The following is an 18,735-nucleotide window of genomic DNA, read 5'->3' as shown; positions in this document are numbered from 1 at the left end:
CATTTTTTGCAAATTTTTTACATTAAAATTAACATTTGAAGAATTGTTTCAATAAAGTTTATGCAAGTTGCCGTCACAGTTTATGTAAAAGAGAAATGTGCTATTAAAATCAGACATTTAGGTTACCTTTTGGGTTTTGCGATGCATGTTAGCTTTACACATCCTGATTCTCCTGCGATAATTTTCCTTTAAAAGGGGGGTATAGGGTGATCTTTTCATCAAGCAAGACATTATGCCCTGAAAGCTGACTCCAAACCATTGTTGAAAATTCAGTTATTTACACTTTAATAACAATCTACAAATACAACTTTTTGTTTTAAAGTATTCCCCTCAATCATGCACTGCTACAAGCAGTTTGGTTCCTAATGCTCTATTTTTCACCCCCGAGCAGTTTAATTCTCTCCCCCTAGAATGCCAGATTCATTTTGCAGATGGGAAATACAAACCATTTTTCATGTCTCTCTAAGAAGCAGTTTAATTTAAACTATTATATTATATATATACACATACACACCCTCTCAGAAGGATATGAGGAGCAACTGCAGCACCCTTCTCAAACAAAGACACGTTTTTAAGTGGCTTTCCAAGTAAAGGCTACCGTAAAGTAGGAAGGGCATCATCGTAGCCAAGGGGGTTAGGGGTGTTTACGTAAAGCAGAAAGCAGGCTTCCTCCTCCTCCTGGTGGCAGCTAAGCCTTGGATTTTTCAGCATTCATTTTGTCACGCTACGTTTAAACCAGCCATTTCAGACTCAATCTGGAGTCTGCAGTCTGGAATACTCTTGTGAGGCCACCTGAAATCTGAATCAGTAACTCAGCAAAGAACCATGAACACTTTCCAGCAGACTGAAGGCAGATTTCTGCCGTAGTCCAGGATCAAACTGCTTTCAACAACTTCCAGGGGGTGAAAAACAATTTTTCTTTCAGTTTTAAAAAAAAAAAATGAAGCTCGTTCAATGAGCTTGATAAACTTTTTGTGAGAATTACAAAAAACACCATTTTTAGAATGTCTCCATGTTTTAAAAAGACAATTAGCTTTAGCATTAATTTAAATTTATTTGAAAAAAAAAATAGCTATTTTATTGCTCAACAAAAAAATGACAATTCATCACATTTACTTTGATTAAAAAAGAACTAAACTTTATTGACAAACTGCGGCAGACATTTTGACAAGTTTTAGCTACCTATTTAGGCAGACTTACACATGTAGCATTTAATCTTCAAGAACAGAGTGGGAGGACAGTGTACAAATCCAATTAGGACTTTATCCTATGTACAAAGTGAAATTTTTCCTCATTTTTTCAGCTGCAGTGTCCCTTTTTATGCAAAGCTAGTGTTGAGATACACTTGAACAAGTCAATGGGATTGCTAATATTGACAATTTTGTCAGTTTTAAACTTGCACTGTGTTATCTGCCCCAAGCACTATAAAAATGAGAAGACTGTAATTTTACAGAGTTCAGGCCTACTCACTTAATACTCTGTTTTCTAATATCAAACGCTGGGCAATTAGAGCCATGCTTTCGTTTGTTTTTCCCTTAAAAGTTCTTCATACAGAACCAAACTAAGAACCCCTTTACACTGGAAAATCTGCTTCCCAAGCATCTCTCAACACCGCATGTTCGGGGCTAGATTTCAAAACCCACATAAGAAAAGTCAATTTTACAAACCTAATTTTTTTTTCTTTTAAGTCAATTACCTTTAAAAAATGCTATTTAATTTGTTTGAGGATCCTTTGTATTAAAATTTAAACTTAAGATTCACCAGCAATCTGCTTTTAAGGAAAGTTTGACATCTGAGGTTACTTTTAAACGGTGGCAGCTACTACCGTTACATTATGATTTTAATTCTTAAAAACAGCCCTGAATTTTGAAATGTAGCCTACTTTGGGATTCTGCAACTACAACTTTTATGGGTTCCTTAAAACCAAACTTAAAAGGTTAACAAAACCTTAATTTCATAACTGCTAAGCAAAGCATGTCACTTTTGAAACTAACATTTTTAACTCAACTTTTTTTTATTAAAAAAGGTACAGTTGTGTTTATCTAAACAACAAAGAAAGAAAAGCCATCTACACACTTAAAAAAAAAAATTAAAGTCGGTCCTCTAAATCTATTTAACTCATTTTTAAAATACTACGTACAGAAGCCAGAATGCAGGGTGAGGATGGAGTGGGAGAAAAAGGGCCACGAAGAAAAACAGTTAGACAATTACTTGTCTGGTGTGGGTAAAGCAACGGGAATCCCGGGAGATACAAGAATCAGTAACAACTGTTTGCTCATAACTGATATTTTTCCCTCATGTTTGTTTTTTAATAACGTCCGTATGGGTGCTCTCTGTAGGCCCCCTTCACTGGCCTGGCCGGCGGGGCCTTCAGGGAGGGCCTGGTTCCATTCCAGTCATCTTGCCCTGCGGAAAAGAGAGGGATATGTCAAGGACGGCGGAGTGCTGCGGGCCAAGGGGCACGGAGGGAGCGGCGGTGCCGGCCGGCCGGGCTCCCCTCCGGAGTCGACGTGGAAGCACGGGGCATCTTCACAGCGGTTTCACCCCAAAACCGGTCTGCAAAACGCCCCGCGGTCCACCAAAACCTCTCGTTTGCAGCACATCTTCCGACATTACGGGGAAAAAGCCATTTGCGCGGGGATCCCCGGGAAGCCTGCAGCTCCAACAGCCCGGCTAAGCGCCGACTTGGACAAAGCCGGTGCCTTTTAGGAGTAATTAATTTCAGCAGAGCTGAAGCCAATTCACGGGGCAGCTCTGGCAGCCAGCCGCGGCGAAGGTTGCAGCAGTCATGGCCCCTCAGGCTGGCGGCCAGCAGCATCTATAACCCCCGGGCTCTGGCTGGGGAGACTGCTACAGGTAGTGTGCTTCTCTCCTTCCCAGATGCCAGGCAAGGCAGCTCCCGGATAATTGTGCCAAAATAATTAAGTCCCTACGCTGCTCTAGGATGGCAGCGCATCCGACTGAACTTCCAGACACCGGTCTGACTGTGACTTGCTGCTCCTTCCTCTCCGTGACTACAGGAAAATTTACATCCGCAGCTTGCGCAGCATCTGCTCACTTCTTTGGAGCAGACATCACTTGCTAGTGCTGTACCAGCATTAACTGCTGATGGGACAAAGCACTCGACAGGACAGCCCAAACCCTTCTGCTACGTACAACCACCACCGAAGCAAATGAAGTTCGCATCCCCGTTGTCCCCGAGCTAGCTCAAGCCCCAAATATCCAAGCTCAGCTTTCATTATGGCTTGTGCTTGCGACATTTGTACTTGCATGCCTGCCATTCTCTCCAGGGTCGCCAGTTTATGAAAGCAAGTGTCCGAAGCCTGGAAGACAGCCGAGCCTGTTCCTACCACCACGGAGCACGTTCCCATTTTCTCAAAACTGTCTCCCGCCTGGCTCAACCATTTATTTCTCTAATTCTGTTTTCACGAAAGCAGAGACCAAAGGAAATTACTGTGGATAAACAGATTAGCTGTGGCAACTTCATGCCAAGTATACATGAGCATTTTGGCCTTCATATCCCAGACAACACCACCGCTCTCCTACCGAGTAGGAGGCACAAAAGCCTCTTTGTGCTGCGTGACTAACACAGGCAACAAACCAAGCCACTGAAGGCAGGAAAGATAGCCAACGTTACTGACAGCAGCTGTCTATTCAAATGCATCTCAGACTGGAAAAGCATCCCTGGTCGGGCACCTGAATTTGAACTTCTCACAACTTAAGCCCAGAGCAGGGAACAGCCCGAGGCCAGCACAGCAGCCAGCCACTGTGTTAACAACTCCGCTTCCCTAATACCGGCATGACACGCATAGGGGATTCCCAGTTCCTGAGGATCCCAGAAAGCCCCTCCAGCCGGTCATTATCATCACTACCTGCATTCATTCACGCCTTCAGGCAACCGATGCGCTGCTAAAGGGAGCTGTTTTCAATACAGCGTATTTCCACGCTGTTAAGCAGCTCGCTGTATAGCTTTCGTAACTTGTGTATAGTTCAGCTTGTTTACACAGAGAGAGCAAAATGAATCTTACTCTTTGCCACATGCAGATGCTGTTCATAAGCACGGATATCTGAACTAGCATTAAAAAAGCGCCGCAGTCACCCAATCCTTTATTGCCAGCACCTCAGATATAAGGCCTATTGTTTTCAACGGTTGGTGACTTACACAGTTATGGTTAAATTGGTCTCCCACACCCCTCAGTCTAGCCTCAGTTGATAGCTTTACGCAATTCAAATTAGCTAAACTTCATAGACTATACTTGCAAGTCACGTTGACCAAAATTGTTCCACCTAGTCAAAGGGAGGCCTTCATATGACATTTAAATCCGTTTTTCAAGCAAATGCACAGTGCAGAGTCAGTATCAGCTAGCAGGTTTTTGAGGATAAGGAAGCAGATGGAACCATGCACTCATCCAGTTCAACAAAATATAATCCATGAAAACCAGACTGCAGCAAAAGTAGTGCTGTGGGTGGAAATCCAGAGCTCTTAAAATATTCTAAAGCTACAAGGAAAATTAAAAAATATTTCCATAGTTAAAAAATGGAATTTTAAATGCGTCACCTTTGAGACAATCAAGCTAGATAAGCATCTAAAAACCACAGAATGCCTTCGGTTGTTCAGACCTGGATAATCTGTAGGGTACAAATATTCTACCATGAAAACTACTTGAGGTTCTCCTCAGTTTTTGCTCAGAGCGTGGAGTGGCACTGGAAAACAGCTGGTCGACCACAAGCAATTCCCAACTACGCAGCCCCTTCCCTGTCAAGAGAACAGCATTCCCAGACATACCATAAGCTTCATAGGTTTCCTGTGCCTCCCCGTGTCCATAATCATAGTATTCTGTGTCCCTGGAAGAGTAATTACGTTGGTTACATACAGTGCTGAAATCGTATTCCTAAACTGACACAACTTGCACAAACACTTGAAAAGCAAAGGTGCCCAACACTGCTCATGGCTGTGGTGTGTCTGATCGCCGCTTTTACAGAATTGTCAAGGACGCTGGGACACGCCCAAAAGTTATTTCCCAGGCACTCCTGGATTCCAGCAGAACAGGGCACTTTCCCTACAGCTCAAACTCAGAAATGAGTGTTTCCATTCCCTTAAAAGAAAAGAAAAAAAGATCATGCATAATTTTCTCCGTAACAGATAGGAGACAAGCAAACTTACCCTTGGCCCTGGCTGTAGTAGCCTTCATACCCCTCATAGCTCTGGTCTGCATATGCATCATCATAGCCCTGAAACGGATGATGACAAACGGTGTTAATGGAAGGACCAAAGGTTAATGCCTGACCAAGAGTAACGGCAAAACTGAATTCAGGCTACAGCAGCTTTCAGAGGAGCCTGTGAATCCTTGCCTGCCACAGGGAAGGGGCTCAATCATAAGACATAGGTAGCTAAAATCTGCTTGTGTCCTGTGGCTTGGGAGGAATGAACCACACTAATATTTACAATGCATTTGAAAGTCATTTACATGTCCAAAGCTGCAGTTTGTCTGCGGTACAAATACGTGTGCCAGGGGGCCTGTAACTGTGTTATCCAAAACACAGATTTACAGGTAGACAAAACCCAACCTATTAACTTTAGATTGGTTTCAGTGGAAAAAATGAGAAGTTTTACTGAGAGGAGAAACAGAATTTAGAAATATCAGTATTTGTGATGGCTCCCCAAAATGCTGTTGTGCATCAAAACCAGTCATCTTGTTTTCCCTTTAGAATGCCAAGAGCAAAGATGCTAAGATAAGCTTGACAGGAGGGTGGTGCTTAGTTATACGCCTTGAAACATCATCATGTTCATTCAGATATTTATTTTAAGGATTTTAGGGGCAGTAAGAAGCCTTTGGTGTCCCTGCTTAAAGAATTCTCTTGCAGAAAGAGAATGTGATATGAACTACATCAATCTCTGCGATGTAGTTTTTCTACCGTGCACTGACAGTTATGGCAAACTTCAGTCTTGAGGGCACATTTCAGTTTTATAAAAACCACCCCTTACCCTGTATTTAGGACACTAGCAGTTCCCTCCTTTGAGGACTAAAGAGGCAGAGCAGGTCACACAGCACCGTACCAGTGTTTGCACTGGTGGTCACTTCTCCAGAGCAATCTTAGTGTTGTTAGCCCTTATTTCAGTAATGTTGAATATCTAACACACGATCAGCTAGCTGGAATAAAAAAAAAAAAAAAAGAAGATATATAGTTTCTTACATATTCCTCATAGGTTTCTGGTGCGGGAGGAGGAGGAAGCGGTATTCTCTGAATGCCGGCTGCACGTGCTCTGGGTGCAGGAGCACCCCGTACTGCTGGGGGAGGAGGTACTCCGCGGGCTACGGCAGCTCCCCTGGCAATGGCACCCCGCACCGGGGCTCCTCGCACAAGGGCCCCCCGAGGAGGAGGAGGGGGAGGACCAACACCACGCCCCCTGGAAGGGAGATAAAAAGGATTGTGAAGAGCTACTGCTGTACTGCTCGTGTGCTGAATACTGAGGGCAGTGCATACGCTTCTTACACCTACTTTAAAAGGCAATAGCTTGATAAATAAATACAGTCACCATTAACTAAGCCATGAATTCTTTATCAAGAATGAGAGCACGAGAATTGTTAACAGTGTTGTATTGCAGGATTCACAAAAACCTCTTCTGAGGTGAGAACTCTACTGCATTAGATATTGTACAGACAAAGAAATAAATCTGATACAGAACTTCGAGCAAGTAATTTCTCAGAGTACATTTTAAACGATCCTATCTCTAACCTGTAATGACTGCCAGACCTCCAGAACTGTAAAGATCGATGATGAGATAAGCAGGGACACTTCTGGGCTAAGCACTCGGAAGCAAAGACTTTCCCCCCATGAAATAGGTAGTGAAGCAGGAACTATAGTAACAGAGTTTTATCGCCAATTTATCCCAATGCCTTGACAGCAATGACAGAATAATGCCATCCTATAACTTTCAAAGGACAGTCGGTTTAAACTGAAAATGCTTATTCTGCTGAAGGCTACAGAAGCAAACGTGACACATCTATCTACACATGATTTCGTAGGCCAATTTTTGAAAGGTTACTTTATGAAGCTACTGATTTCAGACATCAAAAATAATACAGAAGACATCCACCGCACTAGATTACATCTCAAAACATACAAAACAATTGATGCCAGCTTGCTAAAAGCAAGCCTGCAACACAAGGCTAGAAAGCCTTGGCCAAAAGCCAAGGTCAAGGCCAACAGCTGATGTGCAAGCACAAGTAGTTTAACCTCATCTGGCAGGACAACTCTGAGCACAATGCAGCATTTCCAGGTCTGTGCTTTTGGGAAAGATACCTTGGAACAGGTGGAGGCGGTGGTGGAGCTGCTCCCCTTCCCCGCACAGGGACTCCTCGGCCACGACTTGGCTCTGGTACACCGTTCAGATAGGAGAGCTCCAAGAATTGCTCCTGACAGATATCATCCATCATATCCTAAAGAGGGGAAAGAGTCAACTCCAAAGAACAGCTAACTAGCCAGTCTGTGCTCCAGGATATCACAGGCTACCATGCTGGAATAAAAATAACCTGATAGTCCTAAATTAAAATCTGCTGGTTAGTTTTACTGGGATTTACTCAGCAGGCAGCAGCGCGCAACTGCCAGCCTTCTCCAAACCGGCCAAGAAGGGCACGCCACCTGCACGTCCGAGCGCTGCAGTGAGCACTACAGTTGGTCCCTGGGAAGAGGACCTCGCTCATAGGGGTTCTGGAGGCATCTGAAGATGTTCGGCATCCCAGGGACGTCAGCAAGATTTATTTGCAAATGTCGGAGAGTTCAGAGGTGAAGTCAGGCAAGACGTATCTCACCTCAAGCACCTTACAGCTCCCATTTAAAGGCAAGTGGCTGGCAATGAGCCTACATAAGGTAACAACATACTGCTGTGCTCCCAACACACTGAAGGAACAGGACAGGATGCAGCCTGATGAAGAGCAAATACCCATTTGCAAATCCAGGCTGTCTTTTCAAATTCTTAGGAATGCAGTATTTTCTGGCTCCATGCATTTTTATCGCCTCAGGGGATCTAGCTTCAGGAATTAGTACAGACCTCTGGTGACCCCGCAGAAGCCATCGTACCCCACCCCTCCCCTCGACACACAGTCTGGGCCTCGCACCGAGGATCTTCACGATGCCATAGCAACACCACAAAGCAAGGAGTCTCCTATCAGATGTGTCTTCACAGCGCTGCTGGCTTCCATAGTGACTTCTCTGTCAATTTTCACAAGTTTAACACATTGTTTGAAGGCAGCAATAGATAAGACACTTTAAATAGCAAGGCTGCGCGCTTGCTTTAGCAAGCTGAGGTTTTGTACATCCCAGGGGCTCCCTGAAGATGACCTCTTTCCTTCAAAGACACTTCACATAGCAATCTCTCCTCCTCTGTGTCAGACTCTCAGAAATCACACAGTACCCACACGCTTTTCCACACTTCCCTATTACCCACCGCTCTCGGGTTCCACCCGCCCCTGGTATTTCAGGCAGAACATCTGAGCTCCCAGTCTCAGCTGTGGAGCACGGTGCCAAGGTATATCCAGCTCTCTACCTGCCAGGTCTCTGAATTACAGGCTGAGCCAGCCAGAAGCAGGAAGCACTGCGTGCTTCTTTCCCATTTTGTTTTTTTCCTAATTTAGCAAGCAATACCATCGTTTTAATAACATGCGAAAGACTCCTTCAAGTTCTGCAGTTCTTGGAGTCAATACTCCAGCTGGCACAAAACTGACATGAAGCTGACCATAAAGGTCTTACAAGGTTCACCAGTAAAAGACACCCACAAACAGATAACAAGTGTCATCTGTATAAATGCCTGATTAGCAAAGAGGTTCCTTCACATCATCCATATTTAAAGCAACAGAAATATTGACTTAACAGATGCGTCTCAAACTGACTACAACACTGAATACTACTACCAAGCTGCCTGGGCAATCACCCTCCTCATCCTCACACCACCCCTTTAGAGCAGAGCAAACATCTCCGTACTTAAGAGTTTCTGATCTGACCAATGAAGTTTTCTAGCCAGATTTCTACGCTACAGATCCAAGTCAGAGGAACCCATCCAAGAAGTCTCTTCCATGCCAGGCATGGCTAAAGCTATTCTCCCGCTAGAACTGACACATGGAGCTAGACAAGCTACCCACCCACCCCAGTGTCCACAGCTAGTACTGGGAGAGAAATACCTACTCCAAGTGTTCTACACAATTGCCCTGTAAGCGTATGTCTTTCTAATTATGGTTAGGGGAACAATACATGCCTTCATGCAAGATTAATGAGGTCATCTTAAGCTGCCACACACACACTTAATACTGCAGGGCTTCCTCAACTACACCATTCCTGTAGCATAAACTTTACACCGTGTAAGTTCTACCCAACCTTATAGCCAGATTCACAACCATCTACCTCCTTCAAGAAGAAAAGAGCATCAGTATACATACTGGAACAAGGAACTTCTTGACTTCTTCCATGGCATGAGCCATCAGAGCATATGCTTCACAAGGGGGTCCAAAAACTTCAATGAAGACATGCAAATCCATATTTAGATGGGCATATTTAGGATCTCCCCCTTTACGCAGTTCTTCCTCCTGAAACAAAGCAGATTAGAGATTCCTAAAACTAAGTAAGATGCAGAGAAACTACTTTTCTTTTATCTGTTTTTCTATGCCTTAACAGGAAACTTCTGTAAAAGTGTTTTGGCCATGCCTGGACACAGATCATAACAACATACACATGAGCATACAGTTTTATAAAAAGCCACAGGCAATCTACAACTTCCAGCTTTTTATAGCTGCCTTTTCAGGCGACTATGACATTTTTGCTAACGCACTGATGCCAGCCACCTTTTTTTCCAAAAGACGAAGCATACGCAAGCAGTGCTCTTCCTCTTCTACACCACCTTTCTGCCTGAGGTGTTCTTTACCACCTAGTGAAGTCTAATGCCTCAAACAAGCTTGCTCTTTAACTCTGTTCTTAGACACCTGTGTTATTCAGATGGCTTTAAGAAGCTGCAAATAAGCTAGAAGTGTAAAAGCTTTTCATGCTGTAAAGTAAAAAGCTGAATTAAGTTACAGCTCTGTCAACTGTTAGCTCAGTTTTGGGAGTAAGCAGGAAGAAAAAAATTCTTTCCATTTTTTCTGCTCAAAAAAGCCTCCTGGCACTTTGTGATTCACTAAAGATTACCAGGAACATACTGCTCCAACATCTACAGTGAACCATGAGAATATAAGGATTTCAGAGGGAACAGCTGGAAAAAGTTTTTTTTTGTTTGTTTGTTTCTGGAGGGGAAACATTCCTTTAGTGAATGACTTTTCACAGAGTAGCTGGAATTAATTCTTACTTTATAAACTTAGTTGATATGGAAGGTGAAGTACAATCTCTGCATCCAAGGGTACAGGATATCAAAAGATGACTGGTCTCTAAGTCATGCTCATAAAGAAAACATGCATCACACTTCTGCCCCAATCAAGATTGCTCCCAGCATGCACAGAACAATTTAGGAAGCGTGACTTCCTACTGCCTTTGCTTTTGGATTTTAATGGTTTAATCTTTTATAAAATGCTTTGAGAACCACTACTTCTCACAGCAACATGGAAGGCATTAACAAACACGTATGTTTCCAAGGGTGATTCCCTTACCTTTGCTTTATCTCGCATTGAACCCTTCCCAAGCACAGATATCTTAGCACCAGTTTCTTCCTGGAGTCTCTTGATGGTGTTGCCTTGAGGTCCCAAAATCTTTCCAACAAAGTTGAACTGTAAATGGAGGGGAAAAAAAGAAAAAAAAAAACAGCTCCAGAGCTCAGTAGCCTTAACAAAGCTTTTCTGAATGTTATGCTGGCTGACAAAAGATTTAGCCACTCCATTTTCTCTTCACCTCACCAAAAAATACAGACCAAAAAATGCACAGGAAAATTTAAGTTCAGAACATTCTTTTCATGAAAAAATGCTCCACCAGAAAATCAAGCTGAATTAAATCACGTAAAGCGTTTAATTCTAACATCTGCTCTCCAGTAGTTTTACAGACAGCAAGTCTTAAGAGTTAAATGAGTCCTTAACTGTAAAACACAAAGCTCTACCTAGGAAAGTGTCTATTCTAGTAATAAAAGATCACAGCTATGCATCACCATTTAGCTTTATCCCAGACATTCTAGAAATGTAATATATTAGAAATCAGATCCTGCAAGCTTGCATAGGAAAAATTCCGTAGCGATAGTGGAACACTGGCATAACTCCTGATGACACTTTGACAGCTACTATCTCTAAAAGTCAGCCACAAAATCCATAGAAAATAAGCAAATCACAGAGATTCAGTAAGCTATTTTCTGGCCCTCACCTTGGGGTACTGTTTGACAGGTATCAGAACTCGTTCTTTCAGTTTCATATTCTTGTGGGAAAATAAATCCAGGTAGTTCTCTTCCTCATCCTTCTTTGTTGTTTCACCCTTCTGAATTTTTTCAATTTCTAAACAAGATAAAAATAGGGCTGCTTATATTCCTCAAACAAGCATCATTTTAGAGTTGGAATTATGACAGGACATACCACCCTCATCCTCTGTGAATATATGAACGCTTATAGTTGTATTAATGGAATCTGGATAGACAGGCCACCTCTTTAGCGCTAGCCCAGCTTGCCTCTTCCTCCCTTCACATCTAGGGATTCCAGAAGGCCAAAAACGGGATAACGAACAAAAATAAGAACGAACAGTAGAGAATGCTCTACACATAACTCCAACAGGTAAGAGTAGGAAACTGTAAGTACAGTTTTGTGTATCACTTCGGCTGTGCCTTCCTCTATCGGTCCCCAGACTCATGCCTCCACCGCGAATGCAGCACCCACGTGTAGACTCCTAAACCTACAAAGAAACCAGCCCCAGCTACACTACTGGATACGCTTGCTACAGTGCAGCGGCCATCAGCAAATCAGGCAAGTTTTTACCATTCAAGCTGATGCACCATTTTAAATCTGCAATTTAAGTAGTGGTGTCAACGCACACTGACACTATGAATTTCGGTTAAGTTGAAAACATTCCTAACGAACAGAAGCCTGAATGAGTGACACACTAGAGTGTGGTCTGGCTTATGAAATTCTTATAAGCTTCATTTCATTAAATGAATGTACCTTCATCACACAAGCAATTCATAACTTGGTTTTTAAGTTGTAAGCCTCAGGCATATAGCCATAAAAGTGAGTGTCAGAAGTCCTTAACTTGATTCAGGCAATGCAACTACAAATTTTTGCCTCTCAAAATAAGATTCTGATTTTTAATTGTACATTGTGAATTGTAGAGTCTTGGAAAAACACTGAGGTGGCCTGACTGAACTGAAGGCATGCTGCAGCCTGAGGGGGATCTGGAACAAAGTCCAAATAACCTTCTGGAAGTAGGTCATTAAGGTAGGCCAATTAGGAACTACTGCACAAACACCTTCTCAAATCTGGCTAGAAATTAAACTTCTGCTGAGAGATGGCAGGAGACAGTCACCTCATAAAAGACGACCCAAATGGAGAAGACTGAAGATCATCTTCAAGGCAGGCATTTCTAGCATGGGTTCTTACAGTCATTAATGCACTTTCCCTTGTACAAGACAAACACCCAACATCTTTCAAAAGAATGCAGCCCATAGCTGACTGGCTTTTCTTTTCCAGAGATGTCCAGTCATGTACAACTTTTATTTAATGGCCCAACAACTAGACAAGTTCCCCCAAATTTGGAGCCAATCCATTACTAACAATCCCAAATTACTGGTGAACTGTTATGCGCTCTTTGGTCCAACCAAAAAGGAAATCGGTCACACCATGCACAGCCATCACAAATTATTATTTACAGATGCTTATCAGGGGAGGAGCATGACCCTTCCTTAAAAGTTAAATTGTGCCATTTCATCAGCAAACTCAAGAACTGTATCTCTTCTGAGTCAAAAGCGCTCTAAATACAACTTCTCACATCTCAGGGGAAAGAGACACTTTCACAAGATTATACACATAACTGGATTAAAGCTGCAAGACGAAACTGAAACTGAAGACTGCTTAGTCATTACCAGAATTTAAAGAGGGCAGCTGCAATATCTTGCATTTCCTGTGATTTCTGTCCATGTCAGAAACTATATGCTTTAGACTAAACATTCATGCTTACAGTTTTGGAAGACTGGCATATCAGATACATGACGTGTTATCCACCTAGCGATATTCTCATATCACCCAAAATAGGAACAATGGGCGACCACCATCCTTCTGACTGGACAGGCAACCACAGCCTCAGGGGCTGAGAAGCATGACTGGCATCTTTCAAATGGTGCGGACCACGAGGAAGTCAAGCAGCTAGATGTGCAACCGAGAAAAACCAAACCACCTTAAGAAAACAAGATCAAAATTTTATCTTTTCAGTTATGGACACAGTAATATAAACTGGTTTTTAGTTTAGAGATCTAAATATAGAACTTGGAGATTGTGTTGCATAATTATGAAAAAAAGCCTACATTTTATATTTCTACTTGCAACAGCACCTTGGCTCCCTTACAAAAGTGTTACCATGACTCCTTAGTTGAAAAAAAGTACCGGATCTAATCGCTTTGAAAAAGATAGCTTGATTTTTGCTTTAAAAAGAATTATCTTCTGAAGGCACTTTGCAAAAGTAAAAAACCCAGAAGTTCAAGCACTATCAAATTTATAAAATAAGCAACAGAGCTGGCTGCCTTGGTTAGTTTTATGTAGTTTTTTTAATTTTAGCTATAAGAACAGATCAGAGAATCAAGATTTGGAAACTAAAGATTGCACTGGTGGCCTTATCCCTGGTTAGGCATAGCTTTAGACCCTATAACACAATGTGATTACTTCTCAAATATTTTGGTTCTCCAAAAAAAAAAGGTGAATTTCTGAAAATGCATTCTCCATGTTAACAAGAAGTGTTTTCTACACTCACATCAAGAATAAAAGCACCCTAAAACTTTCTTGATGTAAATTAAACTACCCAGAGGCATCTTCTTGTCAAAACACAACGCAATCAGATGTAAACCTCTGCAACCACACAGCAAAATCCATTCTGCCTCCTGCAACAGTAGCAACGGCATCTGAGAGTCGGTCTGTGAGGGCAACAAATCATTAACCATTTGCTAAGAAAAGCATCGGATCCCCCATCACCAAGTCTTCAAACGAAATACGAAACATAACGAGAAGAAAAAACCCTGCCCCAGCAGAATAACTCTGAGTTCTCCAGCTTTTGCAATTCAGGTCAGCGCGGGTGACCTAGCAGTCCCCTTCACACCTTCAGAACAAACTCCAAGTCTGGAAATAGGTGTGAAGAAAGACTGAAAACATGCCACTTGTGATGTGTCCTACTACTCCGGATTCCAGCGTTATCTGTATGCATTCTGGCATATTAGCTACGCAACATGAAGCAGTACTGAATGAACTGATGAGTGGTAGCAGTTTGTCAGACCACTTACTGATATGAAGGAGAAGCGTACGTATACCTTGAGGGATTAAGCATGCCTCATTTCAGTGCTGATTTTTTAAAGCCGTGTCAGAGGTGCAGCAGAAGGTTACCTTCTTGCCACGGGGAATGTCAGCAGTCTGGCGGCATGTGTGGCAGTGGTTTCCAGGACTTCATGTGGGGCAGTGATTGCATTGTCTCAGAAGAAATCCTAAGGGGTAGGTAAAGGGGGTTGGTAACACCGCTGCTTCACAAGGACGAGGCTAAGCAGCCACAGTGCTACTCCTGATCTAAGCCCAAGCTCTTCCTTAACAAAAAAAAACCATATTAAACATTGTCCTGCAGCACGCTTGTGCTCTGTAAGCAGAGACACATTCTGTTCATTCATAATACTGAGAGTATTATCTTATTAGTATGATAATACTGACCCCGTGCCCAAAAAACTGAAAAAACACCCCCAAAACCCCCAAAAGAGTTTGGGGATGGGAGCCTCTGAAAGAAAGCAGAGCTCCTTCTCTCCTATGCTACTGCTCCCCAGCTGGTTTGGTTTCACAGGAGAGGAAGCAGGAATCTGTTCCTGGACGGACTCTGCCAATAGTGGAAGCTGCAGAATTTGGCAAGCCTAACCCCACCATTTCCCTCCCGCTTTCTGCTGAAATACACCCCCCCACCCTCCAGCCTGTACGCTGGGATTCATATGCAGACAGCTCTGCTTCGGAGCTTTGCTGAGAAGGGAGGGGACTGCCACTAGCACAGGGAGAAGGGGCGTGGGGAAGAGAAGAAACACTGCTCAAGCGTGAGGCAGGGAGGAGAAAGCCTGGAGGCGAGCTATGAGAAACGGCACAGGTAGCAGAGGCTCCTGGGAGAGAAGTGGGAGGAGGCAGAGTCACAGCAGTGACAGGCAGGCTAGCATCAGCATCTCATTATGTTGGCATGGCTTAGCAATATATAGATTTAAAAATGCAACAGCGAAACGGTGTTAGCGTATCACAGCCTGCGACATCTGGGCACAAGTTTAAGGCGGCAGTTACAGCTCCTTCGGGGGGGAGGGTAGGGCGTACACTTGGGAACGCAGAAATTTAGATTAAAATCTCCATTTCAAGGCAGCCTTAACTCCACGCGAAGCAAGCTCCAGGGCATTGTATTGCTCTGGGTTACATACAGATTCTCATCACCCCCGTGACCTCAGCGCATCTCCAATCCCACTATTTGGTTCCTTGGCAAGTCACTCCAGCGAGGCCGCCGCCCATCCATCTGACTTTCCCACACAGCCCTTTTTCCTTCCTAGGAATACACACAGACTAAATGAGCCTGGCACGAGAACCAGCACGGTCAGCAGGGGATTCTGTCGAGGAGTCCTCCAACGCCTCAAGCTGCTCCCTGCTTCGCAATGCGTTGCTCTAACTCCAGTTGCTTGACGCTCCCTCCCTTCGTGGGTCCTGCTCTAATACCCTAGCCACTGCTCTGAACCCACCCCTCACCACCCGTCTCCATCCCTCCTCACCGCTCCACGCTTCTGGGGATGTGAAGGGCTGCATTTAACATAAGGACCAACTAGATGTTAGCTATATAGAGACTTGCTAGCGGAGTGACTTAGCTCACATATCTGTTTGCAGCAGAGGAGGCTCAGAGGTGACCAGCTCTTTTCACGTGGAGTTTCTCCACGGAATAAAAAAAGCTAAGATTACCACGAGAATCTGAAAAAACCCTACGCCTAGCTAACGCATCAGTGGACGTCTCCTGTCCTCCCAAAGCAGGCAAGCAGAGAGGACCGTGCCTTTCAAAACATCAGCATCTCTTCCTGCTCGCCCCGCAGCAGATGGAAGGCATAAATCAAAGTGAGGAAAAGGGGTTTTCTCGTTCCTACGGAAGAGGAAGGTTACACAGACCCCAAATCACAGGAGTGAGGAAACGTGGATCATTTTCCAAGGTGCAAGAAATCCCAGGTTCAGTTTCTGTTCAGGGTGCTGTGTAACAGATCCCCAAAACCTAGCCACTTGACTGCCTTTTCATCACACGGTAAATTGTTCAAGAATCAGTACTACATCACTGCGTTGCCCTTCACCTTGCTCCTAAATAATGGTAATCTCCTCTAGAAATGCTAAGCAGCTTTAGAACCACAAAAGCATTTTAGATTACTTCTACATATTGTTTTTAAACAAGAAGTCTTAGTTTCAATGCAGAACTCCTGCAGGGTTCCCTCCCAGAGGCAGGCAGGACAAGCAACTTCCAGTCTTGAAAAAAGGCTGGAATAGGAATACTGCTGACATTCAATAATCCGTCATTTCTTTGTCTGGAAGTCATTTTGCTTAAATTGTGCTGGCCATATACTTCAATCTTTGGCCCAAACCTAAATTCCATAGTAAGCTTTACAGCAGCTTCTCCAACATGACATCCCCGAAGGGTGCCACGGCAGTAGAGAGCAATCCAGATCAGTTTGGGGTCGTACGTGCAGAGAGATTTATTTGCCTAAACCCACCGTTTTATTTCAGACTCTTTCTCATGAGCTTCCTGCTCAGATCGTCCTGAATTTGGACAGCTAGTGAATGCTCCCAAAGGACAGCAATTTTCAAAATATCCAAAGCAAGCACGAAGCATCTGGAGCTCTTCCAATGATCAGTTTTAAGTCTCACAAAGCTGCAGTCTACTATCAGCAGTTTTTTAAATTAATGAAAAAAAACCCCTCATAAATCCTTGTTACACCACTCGGTGAACGAAGCTTTACTAAGTGGACTGAGAACACTGCTCTTTGTGCAGGAATTAGCAAACTCCTTAGGTTTCGTTTCACTGGAAGGCACTATCACAGAGCTGTCGAGCATCAGCTGGCTAAAGGTGTTTATTAATGAAAAAACATTAAATTGATGGTGAAACGGATTATAAACCTAATTTATTTAGATCAAGACGTCTGCAAGTCATGCCAAGTTACCCGTGACGATATACCTCAGTTACTTGCACAATGGGAGGCAGCAATTCCTAAGAGTTATTTCCTGCATTAAAGGAGGAGCTAATAAAATCTCTAGCATTGCACCAACTACGGCAACACTATACGTTTTAAAGACCTTAAAAAAAAAAAATCATTTAAAGGCAGAATGGTTAAGTACAAGAGAGCTAAGCACTCCGCTCATCTGCAGATTAAATCCGAGTATATCCTCACGCTGGGTACCTCCCAGCTCTCCACTACCCGCACGTAAAGCAGTAAGTGGTAGCAAACATTTTAACTCGTTCCAATTTTCGAGCTGGCTCACAGCGTCTGGAGGCGGCTGAATCTACTTGATAGAGGCACCGAATGCGGGTGCAGCAGCTGCACCCTGGAGATAGGGAGAAATCAGAGCCGCCAGGCGATTGGACAGCGGTGATGGGGAAGGAGAAGGCTAGTCTGGGCACAGAACAAAGACTGCCATTTCCATTCCCTATTTGGGTTCGTCAGAAGCATGAAACAAGCTCTAATACAGATTACCAGAGTGGGAAACCAAAGAGATCACAACCCAGGCCTCGCAGGGACTCGAAGCGGACGCTACGTGGAAAACCCCCGTTTTTACCGTTCCCTTTGGTCCCCTCTCTCCCCGGGGATGAAAAGGGCCAATACGACCGTACGCCGTATTTTAAAAAGCAAGTTCTGGGTCTGCGGTTAATCCGGCCCAGGCCCTGGATTAAGCACGGGGCTCAGCAGAGTCTAAATAAGAGAAATATCTAATCTTCTAAACCCCGGGGGTCGCGTCTCGCCCCGGGCGGGGCGGCCAGAACGGCCGGGCGCAACGGCCGCCCCCCGCCGCTTCACCTGGGCCGGCCGGGAGCTGCCCGCCGCCGCCGCCGCCGCCTCGGCCACCCGGGGGGGGCTCCCTCTCCCCCTTCGCCGCGCAGGGCGTTTACTAGGAGCCGCCTCCGGCCCTGCCCGCCCCACCGAGGACGGAGGGGGGGGGGGGGGGGGGAGCCCTACCCGGGGGTCCCGCCCTGCCCAGCCCCCGCTCCGCCCCGCCCGCCCCCGGTACCTGCTGTGAGGAGCTGCATGGCGTGCGTGAAGGACGGGTCGAGGCTGTCCTTCTCGGCCATCAGCTCGGGCAGGTACTTGTTCTCGGGCTCCATCTTGACAGCGGCCCCGGGCAGCAGCGGGGTGGGGGCGGCGGCGGGGGCCTGAGCGGCCGAGGCGGCGGCCGTGGCGCTGGGCGGCAGGAGCGGCGGCGGCTGCGCCCCGGTGGCGGCCCCGCGGCCCCCCCCGCCGCGGGGCGGCCGCCGCGGCGGGGGCGCCCCTTGCCGGGCGCCGCCGGGGCCCGGCCCCCGGCCCAGGCGGGCGGCGGGGTCGTCGCGGCGCTGCAT

General features: G+C 44.9%; 1 protein-coding gene across 2 annotated transcripts in view; it reads right to left on the bottom strand.

The window, feature by feature from the left end:
- KHDRBS1 (KH RNA binding domain containing, signal transduction associated 1) overlaps positions 1 to 18,735 on the bottom strand; it is a 23,093-nt gene extending 4,358 nt beyond the window's left edge. For both annotated transcript variants that reach the window (XM_076357512.1, XM_076357513.1), the window contains exons 1-9: positions 18,411 to 18,735; positions 11,329 to 11,456; positions 10,632 to 10,748; positions 9,435 to 9,581; positions 7,306 to 7,442; positions 6,196 to 6,409; positions 5,165 to 5,232; positions 4,787 to 4,845; positions 127 to 2,406 (exon numbers count right to left, since the gene is read on the bottom strand). In XM_076357512.1, the coding sequence (XP_076213627.1) occupies positions 2,309 to 2,406; positions 4,787 to 4,845; positions 5,165 to 5,232; positions 6,196 to 6,409; positions 7,306 to 7,442; positions 9,435 to 9,581; positions 10,632 to 10,748; positions 11,329 to 11,456; positions 18,411 to 18,735 (1,293 nt within the window). In that variant the 3' untranslated portion in view covers positions 127 to 2,308. The remainder of the gene's footprint in view (positions 1 to 126; positions 2,407 to 4,786; positions 4,846 to 5,164; positions 5,233 to 6,195; positions 6,410 to 7,305; positions 7,443 to 9,434; positions 9,582 to 10,631; positions 10,749 to 11,328; positions 11,457 to 18,410) is intronic.

This window comes from Aptenodytes patagonicus, chromosome 21 (assembly GCF_965638725.1).
Source record: "Aptenodytes patagonicus chromosome 21, bAptPat1.pri.cur, whole genome shotgun sequence".
Lineage (NCBI taxonomy): Eukaryota > Metazoa > Chordata > Aves > Sphenisciformes > Spheniscidae > Aptenodytes > Aptenodytes patagonicus.
Note: the sequence above shows the minus strand (reverse complement) of the source record. Positions and strands in the feature narration are given on the sequence as shown.